Source organism: Nanorana parkeri, unplaced genomic scaffold (assembly GCF_000935625.1).
Source record: "Nanorana parkeri isolate BGI_ZX_2015 unplaced genomic scaffold, ASM93562v1 scaffold4, whole genome shotgun sequence".
Lineage (NCBI taxonomy): Eukaryota > Metazoa > Chordata > Amphibia > Anura > Dicroglossidae > Nanorana > Nanorana parkeri.
In genome coordinates, this window is record NW_017306272.1 from 1990246 (window position 1) to 2014137 (window position 23892).

Genomic DNA, 23892 nt, shown 5'->3' on the forward strand with positions numbered 1-23892 from the left:
TAAGTGCTGGAAAAACCATTCTCTGGCAGCACTAGGAAAGTTCAAGTGCACACAAGCAGCAGCCCAACCCTCTGACATGCCCCCCAGGGGCGTCCCTAGCCTTTCTGCCGCCTAGCGGGGGATGAAATGTGATGTGCAGCCCCTGCATTATTTCCCTGCCCACCTCTGGCTCTGCCTCTTGTCGGCATCCCACCTAGCTCCTGCTTGCCAGGATCTGGGTGGGATGCCAACCAGTGTGTCCTGCTCAGCTCCTGGCAGCCAGTGATGGCCCAGGTTGCTTGGCCCTTACACATCTCCCCGCAGGCACTCTGCAAACATTGTGCAGCAGAGCGGCCATGCTGCTCTGCCTGCCACTTCCCTCACATGATCCAAAGTGATGCTGCCTGAGGCAACAGCCTTAGGCTGCCTCATTATAGGGACGGCCCTGTTCCCCTGAACATTACTCATACAATCTAACCTGCAATCTGACCCCCCTGAACACTGCTCAAATCAAGGTTGGGTTCTCTCCTTGAGCAGTGCTGTTGATTAGAGTAGTGTTCAGTGGGGTTGTCAGAATGAAGGAGAAATTGTAAAATAGAGTTGTGGTCCGCCTCTCCTATGTGCCGGCAGCACAGTGTTTTTTTTGTAACTCTTGCTGCAGCACTTAGCTTATTAAAAAAGTCCAAAAAGTTAAAAAGGGGCATATTTATAACTGTATATGCAGCCCGATTGCATTACAGTAATACATGAAGACATTTTAACTGGGTCTTAACAGCTGGAGCATCCCACATATAGGTTTCAAATATACATACAGATTATAATGTTTAACCTTTACTTTATTTATTTTTATCATAAATCTGCTCTTTCCAGCCCATACCGCAATAATCATTTATCATGCAGTCTTTCTGTGGTAGCTTCACCCTCCTGATCTGTTATATTTAGAATTACCCTTTATGTCAATATTTGCATTCCTGATATTTGTAGAAGAAAGCCAAAGTACTTAGTATGCTGATAGATGCCTTGCTGTGTGAACCTGACATTCAAAGTGATCCTAGTTTAATTTGTTACTTGTGAGTGCTGTCTAAGTAGAAAGGCAATATCTTAAAGGGAACCAGTCAGAAAAAAATAATGTAGCTGCCACTGCTGACAGAGGTTCCTTGGCTGCCAACCTCATGCCTGCTTCACTTCTGTGAGATGCTTGTCCAGGACAATTTAACACAATTCCAACTTCATTTGCTGAATACTTGTTTTAGGTCAGTGAGTCATGAAGAACTGAGAGAAGTAAGGTATGACCACCCTGGAACTTGCACCATCAAGTCAGTTGTGGCACTTCTTATATATTTGTCTCAAGAGGTTATTCTTAACTCCCAGAATAGGATGATGTGAGTTTTCCAATACAAAGAAGAAGAAAGCTTTGCTTGTACACAGGAGGAGAGCTTGTTTACAACTTTGCCATTTCTTCCTGTAGAGAGGGCTGCAGTCATTAGGAAAGAACATCATCAAAGAGAGACATGATATAAACAATCCTCTTGACTGGCTTGCCACAATGAAGACAGAAGTGAAGTATTACTCACTTGAAGTAATACCTCATAATACATATAGTACTTGTATCAGATGATGCTAAAGGAAAAGAGCAAATCATTTCTCTGCAAAACTGAGCGATGCTCTCCTCCCGGACACCACACAGAGCTCTTATGTCTGGTCACTTAAAGGAGAGCAATCTCTGAACAGGAGCTTCAATATATTGTGTGAGAAAAGGGTAATTGAATTTTCATTTTACAGTGCTCAGGGCTTACAGATTTTGGGTCATATTGTTCTTTTTACAATGCATGGACTATTGAAAAAAATGAACTGTGATGCCAATAGTCACAAAAATAGTTTGTTCTCAATAGGGGAAGGAGACAAAAATGTAATCAGCGTGAATAACTCTACAAAAAAGATAAAAACACCTTTCAGGGCTTAGAGGACCCTTCCCCTGGGTAACATAAAAAATAATGATGAAACATAGGGCACAATTCGACATAGAAAGCCTGACTATATATTTAATGTCATTGCAAGCAGATCCTGTAATGTTATTAACTCTCAGGGCAAGACCACAATAAAAAGACTATAAACCTTTACACACCTGATCCTCACTGTAATAATGTTAATTTGTCACTTGGGGTTTACTGTTTCAGCATTAAAGGAGCTTTAGAGTCTTTTCAAGTGTAAATCCATTTTTGTTGTAGGAAAAAAAACAATCCTCTTCACATTAATTACATCCATTGCAAGGATCTTATCTATCTTTATTTGTTGAGTGAGACCTCTTACTGTTGCAACTAGCAGATGTATCCCAGTAACTTCCTACTTCCTGAGCACTAAAAGGGATGGGCTGCCATTTCTAATCACATGACCAGTCCCAGTACGGTAATGGTAAGAAAAAAATGTCTGATGTGTTAATGTATGATGATGCACATGTGATGTTGCGCAGTAACGTGTTGTATCCAATCAACCTATTCATTCATTATTGAGTACATCTTCACCATTTCTATTAGTGGTTTACATCAGTGGTTATCAACCTGTGTAACCTCAGGACCCACATTTGTCCTTGGTCATTAAGTTGCGACCCAAGTTGCACTGCAATGGAACGCATTGCAGTACCGTGTGTTCCAATGCGGGCGATCAGACTGTGGGTGGGATATGCGTTTCGGGTGCCATTCAAATGAATGGGAATGCAATGCACCTCCCACACCAGTATGCATAGTAGATGCGATTGCGTGGTACAGTGCGTTAATCGCACAGGACTGTGAGATTAACTCACTGTACTAGTGTGAATGGGCCCTCAAAAACACTGACAGGTACACGAACACACACACATACACACAACCACACACCCACACACAGTCCAAAATTTATTTATTTTTTCAATCCACCCAGTCTCCCTACCTTATGAGAACCTGGGTGGATCCTCAGCCTGAGGTCCAGTGTGGGCCGCTGTGCTGTGACGGAGCTTCATCCATATGTGCATTGCTTGTACAGCTCCCTTGCATACCCTGTAGAGGTGCTGGGAGCCAAAATGTGGCACTCTGGTCCAGGCACCTCTACAGGACACACGAGGGAGCTGTAAGCAATGCACATATGGATGGAGCTCCCTTGTGGCCATACCCCCAGGCAACCCCACCTCAAGCTGACACTCAGCACAAGGCAGCATATTTTTATATATATATATATATATGTATACATATGGGGGGGCGGGCGCTGCAGAGGGTTGACCACAACATCCCAGGTTGCTAAGAGCACCTAGCAACCCGTGACGCTTGTCCGGGTTTCCACCCCCGCCCAGCTCACTGATGTCATCGGTTGCCAGGGAGCGAACGGGATGTTTTGGGTGGCACAGTGAGTGGGTGAGACCAGACAGAGAACCGCTCAAAGTACAGCTCTACACAGCAGTTTCCACCCTACCCACTGCATTTGCTGCAGAGCACAGCCCAGCGGTATCAGCAGCACCCGTTTCCCCCATCATCACTATCAGGCGCATCCACCGGTCCTCCCACCCCACTTCTCCCTCTCTACTACCTCAGGTGGTGTATATGGTATGGCCCTGTATATAAGGGAGAAAGAGAGATTTAGGTAGTTTAGTTATTTATTTACTGGTATACTGCATCTTGTTATATACATTGATTGGTTGAACCTTGTTTCATCTGCACAGCAACTTTACATAGAGTGTGTGAATTAGGAGCGCGGATCATGCATTCCTATACAGAAGCGATGGCAAACTGCGTTGTGTTGTAGTTTTCTGTATCCCCTGCCTGCTCATTGAAAACTTAATCTGCAGCAGTGTGACTGAACTGGATTACAAAATAGTTGATTTAACGGTGTATTTCAGATATGTTTATTGCAGCTGTGGATTTAGCAGTTTGGCCAATGGTCCACTTTAAATTTATTGTATTAGCTCTGCTGATGAAAAGCTTACCACTTGAATTCTCCAGCAAGATCTTTTGTCTGATAGATGAGTTCCTGTACTGGTCCCAGCATCTGCAGGAATGGTATTTGCTGTGCCCGCCCAGGTTCTTTGTAGGGACATTGGAAATGGAAATTCCATCTTTTATTTAAGTAAACCTTTCTGTCATACTACATATATTGCAAGGTCTGTAATACATTTTCAGATAGTTCCACATTATGCTGCCACAATAGTTGTACAAAATATGACAATCTATAGTCATAGTTAGAATTCATACAAATGTGAAATGAGAATCACTTAGTTTATTTTCTTTAACTAAGTATGATTTTTTTCTTTCCTTTTTTCGTTCTATTTGTTTTAGTTTTTTTTAAAAACATTTTAATCTCCCGCAGGTTCCGTCCCCCTGCGACGCGGAAGCTTGCAAGGGACGGAACCCGGAAGACAGATGCCGACATCGGCCAGAGGACAAGGTAAGAGGCGCGCTGTGTATTCCCGGGTGTGGCTCGGGGTTATCGCTTATGGTACAGAAAATTAACCCCTAGCCAAACTCGGAAATACCAAGGAGGTTAAGCCATTTACTCATTGGTATTGTATGGCTAATTCATATACTGACATCTTGTGGTCATTCTGGTTATTGCATGTTTTTTCTGTGTTTCCTCCCATCTATGATGTATTCCTCTTTCTTCATGAGACCAGTCGTTTTCTAGTGCCCTGGCTAACAGTATCATGACCACATGTTATTCTGCATTGCATCCTTTACTATCATTACTATCTCCGACCTTCAAATACCATCTTTTAATTCATCTGCTGTATCCTGTTGTCTGCTGCAACCCTGCTGCATTCAAATAAAGCACATTCGTGGATGAAAAGGTATTTGGTGAGTTCAGCAATCTGATAAGGATTGTCCGCAGTGATTATATCTGCTTATAAAGGCCAAGCATAGAGGTCTCAGCAAGGGATAAATCGCTAATAAAACAATTGGAGTCAGAATATACATATCTGTTCTTCAAGTAAATTTCTCATTAAGAAAATACAAAGGCGACCAATGCTGCACTCCTTCTGAAAATGATTGATACCTAGCTTTTATATTTGCCCACTGACTTCAAGCAGAGCTGACCTATTGAAACTGTGCCAAAAAATGCAGGCAAAGGGCAAAAGAACTGGTCACTAGTATTGCCTGTGGTCTCCATGCAGCTGATCTTTCCCCCATTACCTACTTACCATGCCTTGTTCTGCATTGTGTCTCTATGTTGAGGTGGCTATCTTGGTAGAGGCAAGACTTTGCTTCCTCATTTTAGAGCCTCCAGCAAGAACAGCAGGCAGTGTAGTAGAGACATCCCCAAATCACACTCCAAATTTGGTAAGACTAGCAGTAATAGGGAGCATCTATACACCACAAAGGGCCACGGAATTTCCTCACTGCAACTGCCGACACTGATTGGGTCAGGAGGAGGGATTGGTGGTCAGAGTTTGGAGCGGGCTTGGGTGAACTTGGCTAAACTCGGTTCACACCAAGCCCAGGCTCATCCATAATGCCAACCAAGAAACTATCATTTTTAGAATCAGCAATGTCAGTCTTCAGGTTTTCTCTCAGACATTAAAAATGCAAGTTTTCCCTGGAGCTGCCCAAACTGTTCAAAATGAGGGCCGAATGGGAGCTTCAGCAGGCAAGAAAAGGTCATCATTATAGTTACTCTATATTTGAAAACAGATGATCACTTAGTGTTCTCAAGCTGTCAGGAGTGTGACTGATGCAGGGTGAATAATAATTGCTGCACAAAGGTGACCGTTTTTTAAAATATCTCATAACTGTGACCAATACAAGTTAGCATGCTATAAGGAAGACAAAGAACTGACAATGTCCGTACTGTTTTTAATGGTCCATATGTTCAAAGTCCATGCACAACTTGTCAGTCAGTGTTAAAGTGCCCATACACCTTACAACCATCGCAAGACTTTTGTCTTGCGATGGCTGTAAGGTAATTAAAAAAACATACGATCTGCCCATCTTCGACAGGCAGATCGTACTTGCGATCATCGCAAGCCCGCCCCCCTGAGTGGCGGGCTTCCGATGACTGCAATGCTGAACGGGCAGTGTGTGCTTGCGCACACCGGCCCGTGCAGCATTCGTCTTACGAGCAGGCCACAAACCCTCCGACAATCGTACGACTCCCAGCGGGTTTCGAGCCTGCTCGTAAGACAAAAGACGTGTGACCGTACGGTAGAAACGGTCGCACGCCTTCCATACACCTGCTGATTGTCATACGATTGTGGGATTTCCAGCGATTATCGTACAATAATCGTCAGGTGTATGGGCACCTTTACAGACCACCCACATGCTGTGAGGCTAATGACTCGCTCATCAAGCAAAGGTGTACGAGAGATCGCCTGAGAGTTCAGATCATAAGATGATCATATTTAAAAGAAATACTTTTTTTTTAACTGCTGGTCAGATGAGAGGAAACAAGAGCAGAAACATTTACAATGAGGTACCGTATTTTGCGCTCCATAAGACGCACCGGACCATAGCACGTAGGGAGGTCCGGTGCGCCTTATGGAGCACTGAACAGACCGGAGCTTCTGTCACAGCTTCTGTGACAAAAGCTGTGACAGAAGCTGCAGTTAGTGACCGCTGAGACAGGTGGCGCTGTGATTACAGCGCCACGGTCTGAGTGATCACACAGAGCAGACGAAGAACGTTCGTTCTTCGTCTGCTCTAGGGGCTCTGTGGTGATCTCGATCACCGCCGGCGCTGCTCGGTTTTAATACAAAGGATCTGATTAGATCACTCATATTAAACGAGCAGTGGCTCCTACTGTACATTTAGCTCTGCTTTAGCAGGGCTAAATATACAAAAAAAACTACGCCCGGCACCCGAAACTGCATGTCTCGGGTGTTGGGCGATAGGGATTCGCTCCATAAGACGCACACACATTTCCCCCGCCTTTTGGGGGGGAAAAAAGTGCGTCTTATGGAGCGCAAAAAACGGTATATACATATCTATGTTGACTTATCTATAACCAAATTATAGTTTCTATGATATATTTTTCTTAAAAGGGGATTTTCACTTTAAAGGAGAACTATGGGGTCAGTGTTTTTCCCCATAGTTCTCCTTAGGGTAACGGGAGGACACAAACTAGCGTCCTCCAGTTACCCTAAGCTCAGTATACCGCGAGCTACAGCTCGCGGTATACTGAGACGCCGCAGCCGGAGCGGATCCTAACATTGATGTCGAGATCCGCCCAGCTGCGTGATTGACAGCTGGCTCTGCCTATCTAGAGGCAGAGCCAGCTGTACCCACCCCTCCCCCGTCCATTCGGATCGGAGCGGGGAGGGGGGAATCCAGCCCCTCCCGTCACGGCAGAGAGCCGTGACAGGATCGAGAGGTGAGCGAACGCCGGTATATGTTTGCTCACCTCCCGATCTACTGAGCCGACCTGTGACAGTCTCATTGTCACAGGTCGGCTAGAACTATGAGGTGAGTGAAAAGCACTCACCTCATAGTTCTCCTTTAAGAAGTTGATTGTTTAATGACATATGTTTACCATTTAATTGAATTCGTTTTTTTCAATGTACGTTTCGGATTAGTTGGGCAGCACAGTAGCGTAGTGGTTAGCACTGAGTGTCCCTGGTTCAAATCCCAGTCAGGACACTATCTGCATGTTCTCCCTGTGCTTGTGTGGGTTTCCTCCGGCTACTCCTGTTTCCTCCCACACTCCAAAGACATGCGGGTAGATTAATTGGCTCCTGTCTAAAGGTGCCCATACACCGACCTAAATTCGCACAGTGTGTGGGGCTGTCAGCCAGTGGCGTACCTAAGGAACATAGGGCCCTGGTGCAAGATTTTTTTGGGGGACCCCCCCCAAAAAAAAAACACAAGCACAGCGCTCTCCTCCCGAAGGGTTCGGCCGCCTTTCACTTTCTTTTCTCCCCGCTGGGACACAGAGTTCTGCCACTGCTGTCAGCTCCCTTTAAGCCGGCATTCCTCGATCAGCTGATCGAAGGAGCCGGCTGAAAAATCTTCATACGATCAGACCCGGCAGCCAATGAGCTGCCCGCTCTGATGTGGTATTCTGACAGGTGCCGGCGGCACCTGTCAGAATACAGTGCAAACAGTGGCGATTCCTTGATCGACATGCTGTTTATGTTGAAGGAGGAATCGCAGGTTGATCGAAAAAAATTGATAGGTGTATGACCAGCCTAAATCAGCCCTGTGTGCATGTGAGATAGGGACCTTAGATATTAAGCTTCCTGGGGGCAGGGGCTGATGTGAATGTGCAACTATGTAAAGCGCTGTGTAAATTGTCGGCGCTATATAAAAATAAGTAATAAATAAATGAGTTATTAGTAATCTTCTTCTACACAGCTACGCACATTTTTAAGTAGAATTAAAGCCAAAACATTTTTTACGTTTTGGAAAAAGTAAGGGAGGGCTACTCCTGTCAGCTTTTTTTTTTGACAGCACATGATACAAATTATTTTGCAAGCAAACTTCAGCATGCCCATATATGAATGTGAAGGAAGACTGGAAATGAATGGGTTACTGATCACCTTTAATGTAAAAATGTAAGTCTGCGTATAACACAGGAAGCGAAACAAGTGTGCAAGGAAAGAGCTGAGGTCTGGCTGGTAGAACAGGAACTTCGGTGTATATATTGGGACACCACGTCTGTAAAGATTAGTAACCATATCTGATACATACATCTGGCTGAGGAAACCCACAACATGCATCTGGTAGGCCTGAGGATGGGGACCAGAATCACCGTGTGCAGCGTTTAGTCTATATACAGGTGAAACTCGAATAATTAGAATATTGTGCAAAAGTAATTGCAGTAAGTGCTGCAAAAGGGGCCCAAACCAAGTAATGAGTACATATGCATGCTTGTACTTTTCAGAGGTCCGATATTGTTCTATGTACAATCCTTGTTTTATTGATTGCATGTAATAATCTACTTTTTTGAGGTTGTGGATTTGGGGTTCTTGGGGTTTTCATGAGCTGTAAGCCATAATCACCACAATTATGACAAATCACGGCTTGGATTATCTTTCTTTTCATGTAATGAGTCTTTCTCATAAATTAGTTTCACCTTTTAAGTTGCATTAGTGAAATAAATGAACTTTGCACGATATTCTAATTATTCGAGTTTCACCTGTAAAAGAAAACCTGCCCTAATTTCCAATGTAATCTTCTGATTGGTGCCGGCACTGTAAACCAAGCTGTTCCATTTTTGGCCCAGCAGCTGATCCTGATGCCTGAAGGCACATCCCACTACCATCTATAGGTCTATGGAAAACCTTATATATATTTACAAATCCAAAGTAGGTATAGAGGCACTCATGGCTCTTGCAGCAGATATGCACTGCCTGCCCAAATAAAAATAAAAATCTCACTATTACTTTGTTGGACCGCCTTTAGCTTTGATAACGGCACACATTATTGTGACATTGTTTCGATAAGCTTATCCAATGTCACAACATTTATTTTCATCCAGAGTTGCATTAAGTTTCACCAAGATCTTATAGCGATGATGGGAGAGTCGGAGCACTGCGTAAAGTCTTCTCCAGCACATCCCAAAGATTCCCAATGGAGTAAAGGTCTGGACTCTGGTGGTCAATCCATTTGTGAAAATGATCTCTCATGCTCCCTGAACCACTCTTTTACAATTTGAACCCGATGAATCCTGGCATTGTCTTCTTGGAATATGCCCAATGTGCCATCAGGGAAGAAAAAATCAATTGATGGAAAAAACCTGGCCATTCAGTATTAGGGATCAACTGATATGGATTTGTCGGTACCGTTATCGATTATTAGCCACCTTTCAGGCCGATAACCGATATCAGGTAGCAATATTGTTTACATCCGGCTCCACCAGCAGCTGAATGTAAACAGCAGGCAGTCGTCTGACATCGCTCGACTCGTTCTTGTCTTTTTTGTATTCTAACAGTGGCCGCAGTCAGAATACAAAGAAAAAAATAGCAGATAGCATGTGAAGTATTAGCTCCTCTGCTGATTCACTGTTGTTTTTTTTTATTTTGACAGCGGCCACCGTGAGAGTAAAAAAAAAGCAAACAACATATACAATATAAAAAGAAAACACATGGGAATGAATAGCTAGACTGTTATTGGTTATTTCAATTTGCAATAGCAGGCAGAGGACCTGAATTAGAACTAAAGATCCACCTATACTGATTGGCAGCAGCAGTAGGCGGGTGCAACAGCCAGCCTGCTATTGCAAATTGAAATAACCAATAACAGTCTAGCTATTCATTCCCATGCTGTTTTTTTTTTTTTTTTTTTACTCTGACGGTGGCCACTGTCAAAATGAAAAAAACAAACAAAAAAAACAGCAGGGGAATCAGCAGATAGCAGAGGAACGAATGCTATCTGCTATTTTTTGTTTTCTTTGGCCGCTATCAAAATACTCGAGCAGGGCCAGCAGCTCAATGGCTGCCGGATTCTAACTGGCTCCATTGATCAGCTGATCAAGGGATGCTGGCCAGAGAGCAGCACCCACCGTGCACATTTTGGCCAGTTCCTCAAGAACTGGCTGAATTTTGCACGGTGTTTATTATCGGTAATGTCGGTCACTTTCATCAATACCGATAATGAAAGAATCTGTAAATATCGGTCCCGATTATCAGCAGATCCGATAATAGGTCAACCACTATTCAGTGTATTCAGGTAGGCAGCTGACCTCATTTTTTGACCCGTGGGTGCCTCTATACCTATTTTGGGTTTGCATGGATATTTCTTTGTGGATGAGCACTCTGGCATTTACCTCACAGATGAACATTTTTAGTTATGGATAAACCTGGTAATCGTAAATAAGTCTTTAAAGGTTTTATTATTGTTGGTAACCCCCATTGGGGAGATTTCTCCTCAGTTCCTGTCCCTGTGACTAGGGATGCACCGATACCAAGTACCGTACTCGGTACGAGTACATGTACAGATACTTTTCCAGCTCCAAGACTAGACAAAAATGTAAAAGTTAGAAGGCAGCTGTCATTTGTAAGGAGCATACAGGGCTCATGGGATTTGTGCATTCCTGTTTTGTTTTTATAAACACATATAAAGGGATGCACCGATACCAGTTTTGCAAGTACGAGTACTGATACCTGTCCAAGTACTCACAGACACAAGTAATTATACATTTTTGTTTATTGTCATGTGACAGTTTTTCTAAAACAATACAGACTAATGATTTCAGGAGAGCGCCGGTCCCAGCTGCAACCGCTGCAACCCTGGTAGTTCTCATGAAAATGCCAAGTATCGGCACTGGTATCTGTGCATCCTTACCTATGACAGAAGGACAATAAATGAAGGCACAGTTGTCAGTGGTACAGGAAGACACAGACAGTAATATTACCTTGACAGAGGTTCTAGGCCAGGCTTTACTGAAACTGAGAACATTCATTTAGATAATACAATCCACCAGCTGACATGCACATACTGCTGCAGACTACAGTATGCTTGTTGCGGTGCTATTGCTAGTTTCCAGCATTTGTGTTGTGCTTTTAGATGCTTTCTCTCTGTTGTCAGGAGAACAATCTCTTGACTAAAAGCCTTTTCTGTGATTGATGCTCTTTTGGAGTGTATGAACCGTGGAATACCTATGCTGCGTTCTCCCTGCACTCACAGCTAAATTATCTCCAGATCTTCCTTTATACTACTCTTTACTATCATTGTCTTGCCCGCACTTATGTTGTGCATTCTCATTCTGTTTTCACTTCCGCCTATTAAATTTTATCACAAGAGAACATGGGGATGAGTCACATGGAAACATCTTGGCTAGCTGGAAATGGCCTCCTTGAAGACTTTAGCAGGAATGTGTAGGGTTCTATTTTTGTGGTTTATATTCTTTTATATGTAGGCAAACAATCCACTTAGCCCGAGGACATGTTTTGAAGTGCTCTCTCATGTACAGCATATAGAATTTAGGAAGATGTATGTTCAAAGGCATCCATGGCCACTATTATTTCTTCTGGCAGACATACATCCAACACTTGTATGGAAATTTGCCAGCTGGCTTTCTATCCATGAAGGTGAAGTATGAAAAGTACACTAACTGTGCTAGAAGCCTGTGTTTAGAGATCCACACAACTCAATAGAATGTAGAAAAATCCCACATCTGATCTGATCTGCCTGTCATCCACACTGTGACTTTTTACTTTCTCTGCCCAGTACTGTTCTAGGACTAACATAGTATGGAGGGGAAAACAAGATGGGGCTGAGTAAGAGTTGTCTGCAAGCATTTTAAAGTAAGTGCCCAAAATGTTTTCATAGCATATCTTTCATAGGGGATCTGGGCACCCCTACTACACGTCACATACCCAATGAGACACATCCAGCAGAAGTCATAAGCATGTCTTTATGTATGTTCTAGAATGTAATGTAACCAGGTAAGGTAAGATTGATTGTATTGTGGCTTAGTGAATAAAGCCTGTGACACACTGCACATGAAGCAAAGAGAAGCGGCGGCATGGGGACCTTCGCGCGCAGTGTGTCTTGCAATTTTCACTCCGGCTCATTAGCTTGTGAGAGCTTGCATAGCTGAGCGTGCCGAGATTAAAAATGTAATCTTCAGCCAATCAGCTCGCATGTATGAGCCTGCGCGTCAGGATGCTAAGTCCATTGAATTGTTACGCGTGAGCTGATTGGCTGAAGTTAAAGTCTTTCAGCTACCGAAGCTCTTGCACACTGCATGTGAACGTCCACGCCTTGCAGCTTCGTTTTGCTGTTCGCCGCTTCGCAGTTTGTCACGGGCTTAAAGTCCATTTCCACCTTTGTAAGTAAATCGCATTCATTGAGGTAATGAAGAAGTGCAGTGATGATGTATACATGTGCACATTTTCAGACACCGGGGAACAATGGTAATTTGACTTTAAACAGCTCTCCCCCTCCCTGTTATTCATTGTAACACGATCAGTAAACAGTAGCTCTGCCTTTGCACACAATACACTGTCTGGGGGGGAGAAAGTGCCACTCTGATTACTAATGAATGGGAGAGGTGAGAAAGAGCTTGCAAAACACAGGCAGACATTTTTACATAAGGATATCAAGAGGAAAGCTAACAAAAAAAAAAGTAAGTTTGTGGGTTCAAACACAGCAACTGCATATGCCTGCTTCATGTACACTGTGTACATTGCTGCCATAGGTTTCTTGTTTTGTTTTTTTAAATACCTCTGCGAAGGTGGATATGGGCTTTAAGCCTGTAGGAGTTAATAAATCTAAATAAGTTTATTGGAATACTTTCAGCCTGCAGTTTTCTGTTTCCTGCTGAAACCACATCATATGATGACTCATACGCCAAGTTATAGTACACAGTTTTACAAATGATATTTAAATAAAAGACAGCAGTTGATACATTGCTTATAAAACACTCCACGTTGATCATCTTTGCTTTTCCATTTGTGGACTGTTATACCGGTAGTTAGAAAAATGACTGAGTGACGGCTATGTTCTTTAACAGTTACTCTATTCTTTTGCCATTGTGTGTCAGTGTTTCTCCCTGAGAACAGTACATTTGCTTCCAGCTGATCATCTCTGGTACTTGAATGAGGTTTTTGGCTCTTTAGGCATTCCCCTTCTACCACCACTTTTCAAAGTAAATCCGTTCTCTGGGCACATGGAGGTCCTCGAGCTGTTTGCACATGGCCTCAATCATTGGAGGTGGTCCACATATGTAACACAGATGATCACGAGAAACATAATTTGCTAGGTGACTCCCAGTGATTCTTCCTTCTGTTCATGTTAGACAAAACAATAGCACTTCATTAATTGTTGCTAAACTTGGAAATGCATTGAAAGTGTAATTACCAAATCAAATAAGCTGAAAAGTTAATGCTCTGTTAAGCAAAGGAAAAACACATTGCCTTGTTCTGGCCTTGCCTCTGAGTTAATAAAAGATAATTCAACATAAAAAACCTCATGAACATGCAAAATAATATGTGATCATTTCAATACCAAAAATGTAAACCAAGCTTCAGGTTTAAATAAGAAATAGCCCAGCAATATATTAAGCAAAACAAGCTTTTGTTGCAACACACACCATCACCCCAGTTCTCTCTAATTTGTGGTGTAGTGAGAATCCTCTTCCAGGCTAAATAATGAACTTCCTGCGAGTCCAGGTTACTATAGACACACCCCTGAGGGGCATCATCAAGCTGACTTGGGACCACTGGAGAATGCTGCAGATACCAGTGCTCATGTCACTAGCTGAACCATGTTCTCTGCAGCATTCAGGACCACTTATTGTTGCAGGATGAATAAGATCTGTGTTGTCATGTAACTGGACAGAAGGCCCATGGAAAAAAGGTCTTTGGCAGGGGAGGTTGTGTAAAGAGGGGGGTCTCTCCAGGAAGGAAGGGTTTAAAGCAACAGGTTAACTTTACTGTCAACTCTCCCCAGATGCACACCTAACTTCCTTCACCCTGAAACTCCATTCGGCCGATGAGAGGAACATGGGACTCGCAGCCCTTCCTCCCACATCTAAGGGTTGGTTTGCGATTTCTGCTCAGGAGCCCACCACTGTCACATGGGCTGGGTCAACAGAGAGCCAAGCCAACATTCTCTCCTGGCAGAGAAATGGAGAGGCATGGGAAGTTAAAGGAAGGTGGGTATGTGCAGCTGGGGAGGCTTCCATTTTGTTCTCTGCTTAGCAATAATGCAAATTATTATAGGGGGAATTTATCAAAATTGGAGCAGACAGAATCTGAAGCAGTTGCCCATAGTAACCAATCAGCTTCTCTCTTCCCTTTGTTCGGTTAAGCTTTGAAAATGAAAGAAAGAAGTTACTTTTGGCAACTGCTTCAGATTTTGGCTGAAAGCTATAACTCGATACAATGCCCTCCCCCTGCTCTCCTCCTTCCTTCTCTCTTCTTCAAGCTAGTAGATGGACAGTTGCATTAGACTGAGCTCTCCCTTGAGATCTTGTATTGGACGGGAAGTTCAGGGATGCCAGGCTGAGAATGTTGGAACCAGCTTTTTGGAAACATGATGACTATAAGTGTTTGGGCAAAAGTTTAAAGCAATACTTTTCTGGGAACTGTATATTTGCTTGATCTGGAATTATTATTGAAAAAAGATTGAGCGTTTAATACTACTTTAAGTCATACTATTTAACTTTTTACTTCAGAAAACCCAGGTGCAACATATCTCGGGCAGTCAGTTTTATGTGTGTAGAACAGTTCAAAATGGGGGGGGGGATACAGTACAATATAATTGTCACCAAGTTCATAAAAGTGAACATTTCATCTTATGTGCTACGTGCTGACTATGAAACCATTAAAATGTATTCATCCCAGTTGGAGTACGTTGCTTGCAATTATTAAAATACGTCTACTGTTATATTGAAGTACTAGAGCCCAAATGCCAGCTCTTAGCAGTTTGTGAAATATTTTTGTTGCAGGGACTTCGCTACCATTCTTTTTAATAAGGCACAGAAGAACAAATGTAAGCCAATTAAAAGCATGAGAAAAGCAGTGAATAAACGCACCAGAAAATAATCCTAACTGAGAAACTTTACTTGTGCAGTCTATTAAACCAAAGCATAACGGTTTATATAAACATTAAACAGACGGCAAGCAGCAAAAACCCTCCATATGTTTCCATAAAACTCCAATTTAAGTGCTAGCATGGTCAGGAAGAGGTGTGAAATTCCTTCACCTTTGTGCTCTCAGATGGGGGAATTTTCCTTTCAAGTGCGCAAAGGCTTTGCAAAAACTAGACCTAATTACTCAGGTACTCCCCATACAATGAGAGTCAAGATCATTACAATGGATTTACACAGTCTGCAAAGACAGCAACCAATCAATATCTCCAGGAAACATGGTATAAGGGAATGAATTAGCACACACTGTAACATGTCTGGCATGTATTTTCTTTTAATGCCATTTAAAAAGAGTAGGGAAGGTTTTGGACCTCTGTCAGATTGTAACTGCTGCCGCACTCCAGTGGCGGTGAAGATACAAACCCCATTATACCTCTGCCTATGAAAGTCATGCCTGTGGCGGTCAGTCTTGCATTACATCATGGGATTCGTAGTTCCACAATGGCTGGAGTGCCAAAGTTGCATACCCCTACTCTAGGGAGATTTTCCTTCACTCTCTGTTCTGGTAGCACAAAAGAAATCAAAGAAATCTCCTCAATGGTGGCTTAAACAGCATGAAAACATCTGACAGAGGTTCCAACCCTTTCCCACGCTGTTAATTAACATTCTGTTATTGCTGTGTGCCCTCCATTCGCATGTACATCTTTTTTGTGACATAACAAGAAGTGAACGGAGATTTCTCTCTTGGAAGCACAAAGGATAATAACGCAACACATGCTCTGATTATATATAATGGACTGCCCGTAGATTAATGGATCAACAGGCAGTCCATTATAGTCAGTGCCTGCTGGGAGTACCTGCACAGTATGTCCACCTGCCAGCTAGCAATCCAAGTTAGAGCAAAGTGCAGACTTGGCACCTGAAAATGAGGTATATAAATAGACTCTCACATGTTTTTGCAGTCAGAATCTGCACTGTGATTTCAGGTATGGTATGGACAGCTGCATTGTGAGAGAGTATTTAGGTTTGATAAGCGCTTTACATGGTAGTAGCTACTGAATAGGAGGCTAATGTACTGGACCAGGTGTGCTCTATATTAAAAACTCTTTTCCGCTATGATTTGTTGTGCCTATACATACTGCTACAGTATATAATACAAAAGTGACTGTATGAACACCAGGATGATCTCTAACGCCTTTTATGGCCTTTTCAATCACCAGATTTAAACATCAATAAAAATATATGGGACACAGGCATGACCGTTCAAAGGCTGTTAAATCGCGTTGTTTACCCATATCTTCAGGAAAAAAATCACTTCTACTGTCGTGGTAAACAACCTGCTTCCCTATTTATAATGGTCTGGCCCTCTAGCAACTTCTGCGCAAAATTATAGCTAATTTGCCTACAAACGTCAGGTGGTCATAATAAACTGGCCACTCAGTGTGTGTATATATATATATATATATATATATACATACATACATACATACACATATATATATGATGTCAACACCTCCCTCTGCATTTATACATGGTAATGTCAGGGTGCCGTGGTGACACCCCCGAGCAGGCCCATGACATCATGCACAATATGTTTTCGTGCATGATGGGGTGTTTCGTGATGATGGGGTGTCAGTCAACCTGGAAAACTAAGGACATATGATGGCAGAAAATAAGTACTGCGGGGACAGCGCACTGGTATTTTAGCCTGAGCTGCAATATTGCTTACTTTTAATATTGCTGGGGGACCAATTTATTAAAAAAATTCCAGAGGAGGGCTTTAACCTGTTTAGAGATCACTGGAAAAAAATGATTCACATGTATTTTACATGCCAATTTGTGTTCAAAGGATGCCAAATGCCTGATATACTGATCACTATAGGGTGGAGAATTGAAAAAAACGCTAATCATGAAACCCATTTAAAATACTGTATGTAACATCATTTAAATGATGTCCAATATTATGCTTCAAAGGTGAATGTTGTTAAAGTAAAGTGGGGTATACACGGCTCTATTTTTTTTGTTCAACTTGCTGGTTGAACGAAAAAAAAAAATAGAATAGATTCCTCCATCAATGTATACAAGCGTTGATGGACAAGTCCCCTGCTGTTTGCATTGTATGCTGACAGCAGCCACCAGCCACTGCCAGAATACCCGGACATATCGAGCAGCTAATCGGCTTTTAGCTCCGTTCGGCTGGGAATTTTCCAACTAGCTCCTTTGATCAGCTGATTGAGGGATGCCAAGCAGAAGGGTGCCAACAGCGGCACCCATGGGACAAAATTCAAACCGGGTGTACCCGACTTGACTGAAAATGTGTATCCCTAAAATTCCCTTTTCTCCCATTGGGGCTAACTAACTCTTTAATGCAAAGCAGGTACACATACAAGGAAGATATAAAAGTCATTTATCTAGTTAGTTTGTAAACATTTCTGCCCATTAAATGGGATGGTGAAAAGAGGATTTCAGAGCAAGACAAATCTTTCCGCTGGGACTTCCTCCAGCTAAAAATAAAACTTTGGACAAACAAAACCATCCAGTTGTTGTAGATTTCCCAACATTCCATGAGTAAAGAGGCCTCTGCATTCCTCACAAGTGTGTTCCAGTAATTCATGATGGATATTTGAACTGTATCCAGCCATAAGGACCCACTCACCAGTGATAAACGGCTGAAGTTCTGGACAGATCGGTGTACTCTGTTGCGTGACATGAAAGCTGCATCTTATTTTTTCAGGGAAGATGTCCATCAAATCAAGAATGTTTTTCTGAAAAACAAAAGACAATAAGTCATTATTTACAGGAGGGGATTGGGAGGAAAATGCCAAGAGTAGATTTATATTCCCAGTAGTACAATTTACAGTTATTCCCACAAGACAGTGCAGAGAAATGCAGTCCATTCAATATGGCTGCTGGTAATGTCTTCAATCTAAATCAAAGCTATAAGACCCCAGGGAACAGAGTGGGAAAAGACGATATTAATGGCTGCACTGCAAAGCCCACACGGTGGATTCTTTTTGGGGCTATTATTGTAAGGAGTTCCCAGTGAAATGCTGTAGGAGTGGCTGACAAAAGTCTTCCAGGAACTCATGTGCTGGGATATTTCTGCTGTTCAAGAATCTGAGGAATGGAACTGTTTATGTAAATGGCAGCTGAAAAAAATGACTGAAGAAGTCACTTCTTCTTTGACAGACATCTGAATTTTAAAGAAGAACTCCGGGCAAACAAAAACCGTATCCTTGCAGTTGAGCTACCCCTGCACTGCATGGGTTAAGTGCTTGTTTTGTATAGGGGGCTCAAATAAAGCAGTTATACTCACCTAATCCTTGGTCCCACCAAGCTGCTAGACCTGTACCCACAGTCTCTTCTCCCATAGGCCCTGGCAGTCTAAAGACAGCTGACGTCATCACATCTTAAGGAGGTCCATTGATTTGCATTAGATGTGCGGACACCGAGGGATATTCCATAGCCGGAGTTGGAGGGGAAGAGATAAGCACTGACTGCTGTGGGACTGAGGATCAGGTCAGTTCATCTGCTTTTTTTAGGCCCCCTAAACAAAACAAGCACATAGCCCTTGCAGTGCGGGGGTAGCCCCTGTGCAAAGTGAAAACTTTCTTCTTTTAAGTGTATTTCCACTTTTGCAGTCAAATTTGAGAAAGCCCCTCTATATGTTTGTTATGTGTTTCCATTCACATGGCAAACCTAACAATATATATTTTTTTACATTTCTTACTTTCTAGATGTTCCTTTTGAGCAGGGACTTTGGGCCGACTGCAAGCTACTCTGAACAATTTAATAGTGAAAGTGGAAGGGGACACAGTGGGGGCAGACTTACCATGCAGTGCAGAACCCAAGCACTGAGATCTTTAACCCTTTGTTGGTTTAGACGGTGTTCAAATCTAGTGAACAACTGATAATGAGATCTGCCAGCACAGTACAGACAGAGTTATTTATGGTAAACATGAACTCCTTGGCTCCCTGCTTAACATTACATAACTTTAGATTTGGAGTTTTCAGAAAAGAGAAAGTAAAAGTTCATTAGCACATTTTAAATATTTTTTTTAAGCTATGCAATGAGAATGGGAACATATAACACATATAAAGTAGGTGTTATCCCAATATGGCTGCAAAAGTGGTAATACAGACATTCCTCGGTTAACGACTTACCTGCTTTGCGACCACTCGCACTTACGACGGACAGCCGAGCGACCTCCGACCTTGCGTGTCAGCGTAAGAGCGACGTGTCGCCGGCGGAAGTGACGTCCTCCGATCTTCACTGCGGGTCCCGTTAAGTATTTTCATTGCCGATGTACAGTACACTGTTCGGTACTGTACATCTGCAACTCTATACAGTACTGTACTAATGCAGTACAGTACTGTATAGAGTTCCTCACTTAACGACCAATTCGTTTAACGACCTGGTCGTAGGAACGGAACTCGGTCGTTAAGTGAGGAATGGCTGTACACTTCAACATGAACTTCAGGCAGATCTAAAAACAACAATGGGGGGAATTTATAGATGTTGATTTAGTGACATATTAGTGTCTAAAAATAAAGAGAAAAAGGCAGCACACCAATGTCCACCGACCAAAGGCTTTATTGTGTGATAATCACAGCTTCCAGCATGACCGGGTTATGATAGCAATTAAAAGTTAAAAGAAAAACAGTTTCAAAAAAATGATATAGAATAAAATAAATGTAAAAATAATTAAAAACAATTTGAATGTCGCCCGCATCAGGTGCGCCTGCGTGTGAAAACGTAGATCGCGCTACACATGTTGGGTATCACCGCACACGAGTGAGAACAATAATTCTAGGGCCAATATTTACACGTATCTCTAAATTGATGAACTTTTAAAATGTCTATGAACTTTTTGAGGTACTGAATTTTGTCACTGTTTCACAGACGCACGCAATTTTTAACCTGGGCATGTTCGGTATCTATTTACTCGTCGTAACCCCATTGTTTATATTTTACAAAAAATTGGGAATTCTTTTGTGTTCATTTGCTTCTACAGGGTGTTGGCTTTCAGAAAATATATACAGGGTTATTCACAAAAGGTTGAAGAGTTTGGAGAAGGCAGGAGAAGTGAACAATCTAGGACAACATATCTGATTTGGAAAAATTCTCCAATTCAGCTCACTTTCCAGTTCAGCTATGTTGTCCTAGATTGTTCACTTCTCCTGCCTTCTCCAAACTCTTCACCCTTCTGTGAATAGCCCTCATGATGTTTTGGGGGTTTGAAATAATTTTCAGGCCTAAATGTAAATAATGTGGATTATATCATGCGTGCAAAAAACGAAAAAACAAAAAACAAAAAAGGCCTAGGCAGCGAAAAGGTTCAAGTGTATCTAAACCCAGAAACAAACATAAAAAGTGTATATTGCTGCTTACAAGTCCTTAGATTTGGTGGTTTTCACTTTTTAGTGCATAAAATACCTGTTTATCTTGCGAGAATTACCAGAAGAAAAAAAAGAAAAGCGTGAAAAAAAGAAAACTAATGTAATACCACATCTGGGACTAGGAAACTGGGATATATTACATCTTGAGGTGTAAGCACCCCTGTTCAAACCTAGACGTTGGCATTTTCTGCAAGTGTTTTGAGCAATTTTATGCTCGTGTGCACGTGCTTTTGAGCATTTATGCAGGCGTTTAGCTTCAGTCGTTTTTCTATTTGGCCCAGTGGAAAGCAGTAGCATCTGTGACAAAAATGCCCCAAAGATGCTCAAAAAATGCTTGTGGTGCACATTTTAAGGCATTTCCATTGAAGTGTATGGGAACAAAAACGCTCAAATCAAAACTTTTTCAAGCAACAGGTGTTTTGCTACAAGCGACAGAAAGCTCCGGTTGAAGAGGGGCCATAGAACACGATGGGATTCCTTGTATTGAGCATTTTGTAGCTTCAAGCTTCAAAATGCCTAGGTGTGACTGGGGCCCAAGATACACTTTGAATACAAGCTCACATTTTATCTGGACAATATAACACACCACCCCAAAAAACATTATGCTTTCCTTTCCAACAAACATAAAAACATGGCTGCGTTTGCAACCTGGCCCCTTTAAAATTAGAAAACAAAACAAAAAGATTCTCTAAGCATAAGCACAACTGGAATGTGTTAAAGTAAAAGTATTTTTGGTAACCCCCCCCCTGCATTCCCCCAAATTGTGCAGTATGGGATGGATACATATATATCAGTGTTTATGTTTTGGACTGGATGCATCAGGCGTGATACGTGCAGCAAAAAAAGCCATATTTAAGCCCGATGCACTCATCTACCTTTATGAGTACTATTTGTAAGAGGCAGCATTTGCATTTTCCAAGCATTAAAGCTGCTGATTTCCTCTTGTGTGCAGCTGTGAGGGTGGCAGAGGCGAGCCATTTCCACTCAAAGTGAATGTAGGCAACAAATAAGCTGCAGAAAGCAGTTTAAAGGCTTTTGTTCGCACCATTTATCCCAAGCATAGCTTCTCCCTATCCCACTGGGCACTACTTACACTCACAATAAAGAAAGAAGCCAGGCTCAGCGCTAGTCGATAATAAACATCGGCAGGCCTTTGTTTACAGGTTCAAAACGCGCTGGTCTAAATATAGGAAATAAATGGCTGACTTGGAAATAATGTTTCATACAATTTCATGTTCTCCAATGGAGATCGTTTTATTCATTTATGACTTCAACATCCAAGACAAATATCACGTGCTGATGAAATACAACTGTGCATCCAAACAGTTCAAATCACTTTTATGGGATCGTTCAGCTAGAAGTTATTGCTACAATACAGACTGTTTCAATGTGAGAATAGCATCCGTACATACTCTAAATCATATAGCAAGTATGGCTACGCCCGACTAATTATGAGATCACAAGGAACTGTCATCCACATGAAAGGAGATCTTTACTGTGCAGAACTAATATGGAGCACCAAGAAAGCAAACATGGCAACAAGATATACTGAGGTCTGACATATATTGCTTAGAGGACCAGAGGAAGCCTTGGTGTGTATCTACACTAAAACACACAAACCATTTATGATGTTGTTGCCCAGGTTACTATAATGTCAAAAGTTCTGGCTTTCCTAGGTAATAATCCAAACACCGTGTTGCTTCAGGTTGGTCCGTGTTTATCTACATAATAAACAGGTGCCAGTCTTGCTTGTCTCTTATAAACCCAATATCAATTAATGGATGACTGCACTGCAAAGTAAGAGTTCGGCTACTTTACGTATTCAGAAATTGGCATATCAGAAATACATCAAGAAGAGACTTCACCTATGCATTTCACACTCCTCACTAACGGTTAATCATAGAGTTGGACTATGAGCAGCCATGTCAATGTACAATGAGAGCTGGCACGCCCTGCCATATTCACCATGGTAAAACGGTGACACTCAGTGCCACTGGAGCATGTACATATCCACAGGACATTTATACAAAAAAGGAAGCAAGAAGTGCACAGTGTAATGAGAGAAAACTTGAACATAGTAAGAGGAAAACTGTAGGTGTTTTGACAAAAATAAAAATACGATCCAATGCTCTAGAAAACTAATCTTTACTGAGGGTTTAGTCCTAGTTTATAAGTAAAAAATAAAGCTCTAAATATTTAAAAGGGTTTTCCAGTCTAAATTACAAAATCTAGAGTTCTGCTGCTGACCCCTCCATATATTAACATATAACAGACCGTCCTCTTACTGGGTACATTGGGGGGATGTAGGGTATGACGGCAACACCTGTGCCCCAACTGGATACGTTGTCAGAGCTAGCTCCCTGTGCGCTGGAACGAACTAGCAGAGTTGGTTATAGCAGAAACATTACCCTAAACATCAGGAAGAACCAATGTTGGGGTGAAACAGGAACTAACAGAATCTCTACCCACACACTACACACTCTCTTAGCTGCATACATTCACCCAGTCTCTGGTCGGGACACGTTATACGGGAACAAATGTAAACACTTTATTGAGCAACAGCCCACATTTTATAGCTCACAGATCCCACATCCCCTAGGTAAAGATTACATAATTTTAATAAAATTATTTTTTTTTGGAAATAGCCGAATAGTTTAATGATAAAGGGATTATCAAAAGGGCTAACGATAAAGAGATTATCAAGGTGATCATGTCAGCAGGCTCATCAGAGAGGAAGATGTAGTTATCTTTGCAGGGAGCCTATTGTGTGAGCAGTCCAGACTTTGTGGTGCCAGCAAGACATGACACACAAAATGTCCGCCCGAGAGTGCCTTAAGATTGGTAATAAGTCCCACTGGACCATGATCCAGCCGGTAGGCATAGCATTAAATAAGCTCGTACAGGAGTTCCGTAGAGGGGTTCAGATGTTAGGTCCAGGAAAAGATACAGTACTAGCCCCGCTGGTAATTTAAAACCTTAATCTAGGCTTGGGTCTATAGTCAATGAGGAGGAGGCTGGCCTTCA

At 42.2% G+C, this 23892-nt stretch overlaps 1 protein-coding gene across 1 annotated transcript in view; it reads right to left on the reverse strand.

Moving 5' to 3' along the window:
* Positions 1 to 13213: 13213 nt before the first annotated feature.
* Positions 13214 to 23892, reverse strand: part of OXNAD1 (oxidoreductase NAD binding domain containing 1) — a 56965-nt gene continuing 46286 nt past the window's right edge. Inside the window, exons 6-7 of the mRNA XM_018576404.1 lie at positions 18125 to 18233; positions 13214 to 13661 (exon numbers count right to left, since the gene is read on the reverse strand). Of these exons, the coding sequence (XP_018431906.1) occupies positions 13507 to 13661; positions 18125 to 18233 (264 nt within the window). The 3' untranslated portion in view covers positions 13214 to 13506. The remainder of the gene's footprint in view (positions 13662 to 18124; positions 18234 to 23892) is intronic.